Source organism: Montipora capricornis, chromosome 8 (genome assembly GCF_036669925.1).
Source record: "Montipora capricornis isolate CH-2021 chromosome 8, ASM3666992v2, whole genome shotgun sequence".
Taxonomy (NCBI): domain Eukaryota; kingdom Metazoa; phylum Cnidaria; class Anthozoa; order Scleractinia; family Acroporidae; genus Montipora; species Montipora capricornis.
Genome location: NC_090890.1, coordinates 25,538,548 through 25,548,547, shown reverse-complemented (window position 1 = coordinate 25,548,547; position 10,000 = coordinate 25,538,548). Strand labels below are relative to the sequence as shown.

The 10,000-nt window shown below is 38.5% G+C and overlaps 1 protein-coding gene across 5 annotated transcripts in view; it reads right to left on the bottom strand.

Annotated features, from left to right (window-relative positions):
- Positions 1 to 10,000, bottom strand: part of LOC138014291 (neuronal cell adhesion molecule-like) — a 73,348-nt gene that overhangs the window by 42,030 nt on the left and 21,318 nt on the right. For 3 of the 5 annotated variants that reach the window (XM_068861340.1, XM_068861337.1, XM_068861336.1), the window contains one exon: positions 959 to 1,078. In XM_068861340.1, the coding sequence (XP_068717441.1) occupies positions 959 to 1,037 (79 nt within the window). In that variant the 5' untranslated portion in view covers positions 1,038 to 1,078. Of the gene's footprint in view, positions 1 to 958; positions 1,079 to 5,335; positions 5,497 to 10,000 lie in introns of those variants that run through there. The other 2 variants (XM_068861338.1, XM_068861339.1) reach the window with 2 other exon arrangements.

The window sequence follows — 10,000 nt, the reverse complement described above, 5'->3', positions numbered from 1 at the left end:
TTTAAAAAAAATACACACTTAATTGATCACTCCCCATAGGGGCTTTTCAGGGCCAATGAAACACAATCACGACAGAAAAGAACATTCAGCAACAACTGTTAAGAACCATACCAGCAAACCAGTCGGCTATTTACAAGTGCAGCTGAGAAGTTGAACCAGGGACTACCAGGAACAAATACAACCAATGGCCAGAACGTGTCTTGTACCCGGGGTCCCCGGATCTCAACGCAAGCGCCCTAACCACTGGGGAGAAAATTAGAAATTTATCGCCTCCACCAGGAGCTCATCAAAAGGGAGCCTCTATCTCCTCTGATTCCTTGAGTCAACCCGTTCCCAAGTAAATATATGTTTCGAAACAGGTTTTTTTCAGGCGAAAGTATCATATTCCCTTGACGCTGAGATAGCTGTGTTTTGATTGGCTTTTGTAACAGTGGGCGTGCTGAATCTCCCAAGGGAGGCGTTCTATAAAGAAATCTGCTCCGGAAAGGGTTGACTCGTATGCCAAGTCTGGGAGATAGATGCTTCCCTTGATGAGCTCCTGCCTCCACTTCATAACCTCAAATTTGGCCATTTTACCTCATTGTCACGGCAAGATCGGCGCAAAAAGGGGCCACAACAGAGCTTTTGTTTTGGTTCATTAGTCTTAGCTATTGTTATTGTTTTGTGATGTTCTCGTAGCAGTCGTCGTCATCGTCGTTCTTGCTTAAGCCCTCTATGAAGAACAATCATGACCGCAACCGTGACAATATAGCGGCTTGTATACGTAGATGGTTTAATCTATGCCAATGCCATGATGAAGCACACATAGAAGTCCCCACCACTCCCCCCTCCAATCCCACCGCTCGCGATATTACATCACAATCACAAAAGGATAGACGATTTGAGCTAATTAATTTTCAAGTTTCTGGGTTTCCGCTACGGGTAACTCGTTTGATTTAATCAAATATGATCTAGTTACCTGCATAGTCATTTTTGGCTATGCGACAGCTTGTACTTGACTTGAGATAGACACAAATTAAAGTAATAAACAACAGCATGACAGGACAAGTTTCGCTTCGTTTCTCACTTTAGTGTCAACCTAAAATGAAAATTGACACAATAATCAACACATAAGGAAGAAGACGTGTCGTCCAGATTTATAAATTGAATGGATATTTAAAAAAGAACCAGGTTTTCTTGAAGATTTAAGGAAGGATATATTTTTTTTCCAAAAAGCTTAATGTTTGCGTTATAAATGTTCAAATGGCCAAATCATAATAAGACCTTTTTTCAATCCGCATAGAATAGCAGCCACCTGACGTCCTACTTTAGCCCTTCTTGTGACAAATACTTTTAAGTAAAAGACATAGCATTTTCAAGTCGTTTTATCAGAATCGACGTGTATGGAAATGTCGCCGGAACTCAAGATACCTTATTACATGAAATTTTCGCAACATGTAAATTTCGCGATTTTGCGAAATTCTTGTACCATGAATCACTTTAATTTAGCGGTCTTAAATAAGACGCTATTTAAAGGTATTTCATCTTATCCTAGTCTGTGTACAGAAGCCCACTCTCCGGGAAAAAAAACTGAGAGTAGGGCGGCTGTACAGGCTAACTTATCCTTGAAGCAAATAGAACAACCGGGGAGACTAAACCCCTGGACCTAGAAAAATGACTGTTTTTCTTGAAACCCCATGATAAAAACGACGAGATTTCCATAGATATTTGTTAAATATCGACTGCACCCGCCGATTGTCGCGTTCCAGGTACCATTTCTAGCTGTTATCTGCATATTTGCACCATCTGATTAAAGATTGTCGATTTACTGGTGGATTGCGTGACAAGTCACAATAAAACATAAACGGCAAATTAGGCAATTACTGGCCAAAGCCAATCTAACCTAAAAGTGTATATAACAGATTTTTTTATTTTTTATTTTTTTATTTTTTTATTAGCTTGATTGAATGTACCCATTGTCCTGATAACAAATTCGATTTCGATTTTTCTTCCCCTAGTTTTAGCCATTAAAAGGCGCAGCATTTCACTTCCGGCGGGATACAAAGAATGCATGGAGTCCGGAGAAGATTGTGACGACATGTCGGGAACACTTCAGTTTATATCTCTTGGCCATTTCACGTGAAGGCTTAATTAATACGGTCGGTAGATGCATTGTATCCGGCTGCAACAACACGAAAGACAAAGAAAATAATTTTTTCTGTCCACGGTTTCACGGTGATACCACGCCAAAAGCTATCAAAAGAACACGAAAGTGGATCACTTTCGTAAAATTGAAGAGAAAGAATCTGATTGCCAGTAGTGAGGGTACAAAAGATTATCAGTCAAACGGAAAATGTTTTGAAAGAGATTACTGCGCATGTAATTCAGTTTTAGTTGTTGATTAAAATTGTTGGTTATTGTTTGCAAGGCTTGTTTGTTTATTGCTATCAGCTCAGAGGTGTAGGATCAATGTAAACTGTATACATCAATGACGATTATCGAATTGTGTACTTTATGCAGAAGCATAATTATTTCCATACAGACTTTATTGCTTTCTGGGGTTAGAAACGGAAGCTCCGCTTTTAGGCTTGGCTAAATCTATATATTATCATCATTTTTAGCATTCTGTGTTGCCAGTGTAAGGAATTTGTATAGTACATGTAGTAATTTTATAGAATCTGTAATTTTGTATTGTATCTGTATGACACATTGATAATAATAATAATAATAATAATAATTATTATTATTATTATTATTACTATTATTATTATGATTGACACTTATTGTTCGGGTTACTTTCATTTCGCGATTTAAAAGAAAAAGCGAAATTCGAGAAATTAAAGGGACGTTTTTTTATATAAGAACGTCTAATTTTGAGGCTGAGCCTTGACGTTCCTTTTTTTTTTTTTTTTGCAATGCCGGTGAGCCTGACTTATACTGCTCACAAAAACAAAAACAAAAATTGCAAAATATTTCCCTATTTCCCTACTACTGTCGTTCTTAACTGACTCCCAACCTGAGTATGTGCAGTTCGTAGTCTGTTCTTAAAATTCGTTGTTAATCTTAGCCTGAAAGGTCTTGTTAAAAGGTTCTTATACAAAATAAATAAATAAATGAATAAATGAGTGCTATGGGAATGAGTTTTTAAAAAGCACCACCACCACACTCGAGCTCTAAGAAGATACCGCACTCATCTGTTTCCATCTCGCAGCCGCCTAAACTTTCTTTGTGTAGCCTTCGCATCTGAAAAAAATGCTTTAGCAGGTAGAGGATGCAGGTCAAACAGAAGATTACTAATTTGATTATACTTTTTTTTTTTCAAAGGAGAGATTACATTTTTTTCAAACGTGATTCGGGGAAACTCTAGTTTGAATGCTCCATTGCTGAGCTACAGAAGTCTCGTGGAAATCAGTGTAGGTTCATGTCACAAGTGTTGAATAAAAATGTCGAAACGGTGCATTCTTAGTCTATCTCTGTGCTATTCAATTGAATGAATGACTGAGACGGAAATTCAGTCAATAATTATGAAAAAGTAAATGGTCCTCATTTAGTTTCCTATCATAATGGCATGCACTTATCAAATACATGTTTATGAGAAAGAAATTGAAATCGCATGGAACATAAAATGCCAAAGGGACTAGATGACGCTGTTGAAAAATCGCTGAACATCTTTTTATTTCCAATGATGGGCAACTTATAAATTTTATCTCATTCTTCTGAAAACTAGACGCTTTATGAAGCGTGCACTGGCTTGCCTGTGGTACGTGTTACACAAAAACAGAAGGCACTGAATTTGGTGGTATTGAAATGCAGGGTTCCAGTTAAGTTTTTCAAGTGGGGGGGGGAGGGTCCCATTTTGAGGTCTTTTAGTTCTTTAAGCTTTGGTAATAAATTCAGTTTAAAGATAACAAAACACGCTCTTGAGTAGAATTAAATCGTTTCTTCTTTGAATAAATAGTCTGCAAAAAACTAACTGCAAATTGCTCTGGCGGACGTGTTCCACCATGTCATGCATGTCTTGCAGTTGCACTAAACAAACATTTATTGCACACACTAAGAAAGGACTGAAGGTGTTATTTCCGCTTCATAATTCCTTTTATTGTTATTCTAATCTGATGCAAGGTCAAAACACTGTTTGGCTTTACGTTTGCACCAAAAAGTACCGATGAAGGAAAAAAAATGACACATTTTTTTATATTTAGCTCTGAAACGAATTCTCATCGAAACATTAATGACAATCGATCGTAAAAAACAAGACAATTTCTGCAGTATCTGTCCTAGGCAACCATAAAGGTGCACGTGATCACCTTGTGTCAACTGAATGGACTACGGGGAAGAACCTTAATCGTTCGTCATTTTCAGAGTAAAACAACGTCTTTGGTTCTTTAAATTTGTTCTAATATTTAAGTGAACATTTACATTTCATCTGTTGGGTTCCTGACAACGTATCAATTTTGACTTCAGGGTGAACTATTTACACAAACGCGAGGTTGAGCGGCCATGTAATTGAAAATTTGAACATCCATGTGATACAAAAACAAACTTGCGAATTATCGCAAATCACAAAGCTGACTAGCACAAAAGCAGAAGAAATGGTTAATAAATATGCATGAAGCCATTGTTGTGCACCAGATAAATATACGCATTACCCCCAGCCCCCTCAAACCTAACAAAATACGCACAGAAGACTCTGTGCACAAAGACACCACTTAGCAGGGGAATGACAGGCAAGACTTTACCGACACGGAAAATAAAAAGAAAAGAAGAAAGAAATACGGAGAAATATTACACATTTTGCGACTGAGATTGCCATACTGGCAACCCAGTAATAATTAATTAATCAAACAAGCAATTACAGCCCGGCTTAATGGCACCTGCTACCGGTAATGGTAAAACGAATTTTACCTACAGTCATCATGAATATAGTAGAAACTCATGATTACTGTTATATTTAAATGCAAGCCTTTTCAAAGCGCCGGGAATTCAGTTTTGTTAGCAGTTTTTTACAAATTTTATAATCATGTTTCAACCGTCCGATTTGAATTCTCATCTCTTGTTTGCTGGATCGTGACAAGAATGACTCTCGGCGATAAGTTAAAATTTTTAAATATCATTGGTCTTTCAGATATGTTAAGACGGTATATACTCGCATTGCTTTAGTCACTTTATCAATATATTTTTTTTTATATATGGCTTGATTAATTTAACTGAAAGCAGAAAAGAGTGCTTGGTGGCACCAATAGTCCTCTAATGTATCGTGACTTCCCGAACATGTTAGAGACCAAAATATAACTAACCACGCTAGAAAATTCAGACAAGAAATGCGATTATTATAGGTTAAGTGTATTCAAGGCACCTCTTACTTTCACCATTCATTTGTGTTGAATTAAAATCCAAATTGCATAAACATCAATGGGACCACAGGACCATCACAGCTCGTCTTTTCGGGGATATTCTGCTGTCTCTTTTTCCAAGCGTGTGCTTCAGGCTGGTATCATGATATTTCGACCGACAAATAGCTATCGGATAACATATCTGTTTTGTGCTAGAAAATCACCTGCCATTGAGAGCCATGACAACGAAGAAAGTGAGTAGGAATCATGATAAGAAGTCGCAACGGGCTAATTGAAAGTTAATTGCATCGCGCAGAATGCCGAGACATCACAAGAAGGCCAACTTTAACCGACCAGGCTGCAAAAAGGTCACTTCCTTGGTTCCCTAAAATGCTAATCTTAACTTCCACGGGCGTCTTTTCAAGATCAATGATATAGCTATCATTTGCGCTTAATATGAATGATTTACGACAGGCCAATATGAATGATTTACGACAGGCCAAGGATGTAAGTTGTCGCAGCGTTTTAAAACATGTTTTTAAATGGTACGTGACGACATTATTTCTGACGTACTCGACAGTGGTAAACAAGTTGTAGACCTGTCGTAAGCTTGTCGGCTGCGACAAAAATCGTACCGTGAAAGACGGAGAGCTCTTTTCAGAGCCTGTTGAATCCCCGGTTGACCAGCAAATTGTGGGTGATCCGGAGCTTCACGAAACCCCAGTTCATTCCATGTTGATAAATATTGTTGCCGCCATACGCCAGCGTAGACAATCCGACGTTCAATATACAAATAAATGGAGAAGGCGTGTAAAAATTAGGGATATTTGCCACGAGCGGGAGACATTGTTAGATATTTTTAAACGCGAGTCTAAGTGCAAAGTTTTTGTGATGGTAATTAGTTCTACTTTACATATGAATGAAAACTAATTTTCATAACAAAAACTTCGCACTTAGACTCGCTTTGAGGAGGAAGTAGACATGAACTCGGAAATGACCGATTGTCTGGTTTTAAGAAAGAAATCATTGTCTTACTTTGAGTACACCAGTTGTTTTGACGGATACACCAGAGATGTTTTCAATACGAAATAAACGTTTTTAAGTTACCCGAACGGTTGTTTAGTTGTGAGTATTCATCACGATATGTGGGAAAGGTAAAAGTACGGCTAGCGTGTTAGGAGCCTCATTTGGGCAAGGATCTCATGGATATACACACCAACCATAACTCTAAAAGAATAACCATTCTAAATCAGTTTCTAAACCTAAATATTGCTATAGCAATAAGATAAACGAAAGTTTAGACCTAATCACTGAAATGGGCACTTAGACTTAATCTGTAAAATGAGAGTTTAACCTACTAGTAGGGGACTCGTGGTGGGTATATCCATGGGATCTTTCCCCTCATTTGACTTGCCCAAAGACTGCGAATCTGTAGAGGTCCGCTAAAATATGCGCCGCGAGGAATCACGTGTTTTGGCTCGAACAATAAGCATATGCCACAGGCTTTCCATTCCTGACTTTCTTAGCAACGATCCGGTCGGCTTCGAAGACTCCAAGGACTTCAGACTTTCGGTTGAATCTTCGGGAAAGAGACTTTTATTGTAGCCTCGGGGAGGACGAACACGTTTCTCCATCTCTCAGCTTAGGTAGCGACTAAATTAGAATGTTTCTAAATGAGCGTAATCGATTATTTCTAAAAAGTGTAAGGATCGAAATGCACCAATGACCATCAATACGTCCGATGAATTATTGAAATTCATTCAACAAAAAGCGAAATCTTTTGAAAGTATTAAATACCTAGCTGCCTTTGCAATTACCGTTTTCCGAAACACAAACACGCTGAAAGTTACATTCACTTTACATTCACGCACGAACAACGTAAGAAACTACCAAGCTCAATGATGCTCGAATCCTGCAAGATCGCGCATTTTGCTTGCGCTTCTTTTTTTAAAGATACACCCACCACAAATGCGTGTATGTGCGCAACTTCAGGCCAATAATTAACAATTATTGGACGAGGTTGAGCAAAATATCTTGATTTGTCAGTGGCGAGCAAATCAATTATTGGAAGTAGTCAATGTTATCACGCTCAAGGCGTCATTCGAGAACAATAGCGAAAACAATAAGTTGGAAGGTCTTTGGTTCTTAGCTCCGCCCTGACAAGTTAACGAGCAAAGCAGTTATTCCCTGTGGCATATTGTAAAATATGGACTGGATTGGATTTGTAAAACATGGACTGGATTTGTAAAACATGGATTTGTAAAAAGAAGATTTTCCAGGATTTGTAAAAGGAAGATTTGCAGGATTTGTAAAACATGGATTGTTGCTACCAATTCATACACTGAAAATTAATCGTGTTTATTTTATTTTTTGCGACGTTTTGCACGCTTCTTCGCATGTTTACTGGATGCACAGTGTTCACTTTTTTACGTATTTGAGTTAACGGAAAAAGCTTGGTCCAGATATGGGCAGTTACTATAACAAATCTGCAAAACGTTTCTGTTCCTGCTATGAAGAATTTAAACATTTCAAGGACATAGCGCCTAGATATAATCCACTGTTTTATTCATCTTTAAAGTAAACTTTGAACATAATGTCAACAAAGCAGAACCTTTCCTTTTGCGAACATGATCCAAAAACGAAACTATCTGGTCATTTCCTAACCTGTCTCAACAAAAGCTTACAGCTGTATAAGTAATGAAGCCTAATGCTCTATTTTTCAACAACACATGCTAAATTAAACTTTACGTCTACCCGGAGGTTGAAGTGTTTAAAAAATCGAATGTCAACTATGATAAGAAAGCGTTATGTCTCCTAATTTAACAACTTGTAAGAGGAATTTGATTCGGAAGCTCAAATGCACGGGTTTCGACAAAACACTGACCCCCGGTCAACTGACCCCCTACTGACCCCTTACTGACCCCACTACTGACCCCCTATAAAATCAATGGGAAAATGAAAATGAAAAAAGCCCAGAACTATCAATGGGACCCGATTCAAGTTCATAAATAAATTTAGCTTACCTGAAACTTTCAAGATGGCGGACGCGTTGCAGATTTCCAACTCCCTTCTCAATTGACTGAAGGATTTGTCAGGGAAAATCGAGCACAGAATAAGTTAGAATATCAGCAAGCATGGTATTTGTACCCGCTAGAAAATTAAGCCATAAAAATAGCGAGGAAATTCTGGCAAATTAACACGCACGCAACTAACCGCGAGCAACACGCACACGATTACATCAACCGGAAGTTTATTATGGCAAGCTTGTAGTCCCAAGGCCCTTCGCCTTCGCGAGCCTGTTCATTTGTCAGCGTTTCTCTTTGCTCCCCAATACGTACGAAAGCAATATTTGATCATATTCAATCTTATTCTGTGCTCGATTTTCCGTCAACAAAACCTCCACTAAACAATAAAAAGGAGAACAAGAGTAGGAAATCTGCAACGCGTCCGCCATCTTGAAAGTTTCAGTTAAGCTAAATTTATTGATGAACTTGAATCGGGTCCCCGGAGGGGGGGGGGGGGTGGATACTTAAGGAATTTCTGACGCTGGGACCAGAGCTAGTTTCAGCTGGATTTCGCTACCCTATACTAGAGTAAACTCCCCAAATCACCCCTATTCTTGAGTAGAGTCCAGAAACTGAGGTCACTAGCACAGTCTAAAGCAAAGCCAAAAAAAACCCTTATACCACAATCACTTCTTTCTTAAAAAGGATTTATTTATACTTGTCCAGCAATGCCAATCACGTACGTACGCATTATCAAGGCAATAAATTGTTTAATTTTAACCAGTATTAATACTACCGATTTCCGTCTGAATCCCGATTTTTGACAGTTAATAATAGCCAGTCGCGTTTTATGATAGTTATCTATCAACGCTGTTGAGGCTGAGTCGTGAAAATTTAAACTTGCCGATTTCTTTTTTTTATATTTTTGAGTAGCAAGTCCTGGTTTCCTTAGTCTTGACAAAATCTTCAACCAACTGGTCAGTTTCGTGAAAAATGATACCCTAATCTAGACCCAAACGCTCTGATTTACATACCTTATGCTAGAGTAAACTGCTTGAAAACCATACCCTTTACAGTGGCACATATATGGCAGTACCCCCTCCCCCCCGGGATCGGGTTCCATTGATAATTCTGGGCTTTTTTAATTTTCATTTTCCCATTGATTTTATAGGGGGGTCAGTAGGGGGGTCAGTAAGGGGGTCAGTAGGGGGTCAGTAGGTGGTCAGTTGACCGGGGGTCACTGTTTTGTCGAAACCCCAAATGCACGTCGTCGTTTTTTAGTCAGAGATGGAAGCTTTAAAGAAGCTGCCATCTCTTTCCTTGCACAGTCACCTATCTTCTCCCACGTAAATTTAAGATATGCAAAATTATTTTCGTCAAAGATCTACCGACAGTGCATTTTTAAAATTCCGGTTTTTTGGCAGCCTGGTCGTTTCTTTGTCATGGACACTTTTGTTTCTTCCTCGTTTGCCCTAGTAAAGTTACCGATTCCCATAAAACGTTGGAAATCGGTCTGGACCAGCTCCTGTGTATTAACATGTTTATCATTTAAGAAATAAAAAACGCACCGAGTGCATTGTTGAATTAAATATAAGTATGAGGGAATTTTTTTTTTGAACACGAGAAAATGCCGAGAATGCTTACTAGCCGTAATTACTTCTCGAATGTTCTCAAAAATTCCCA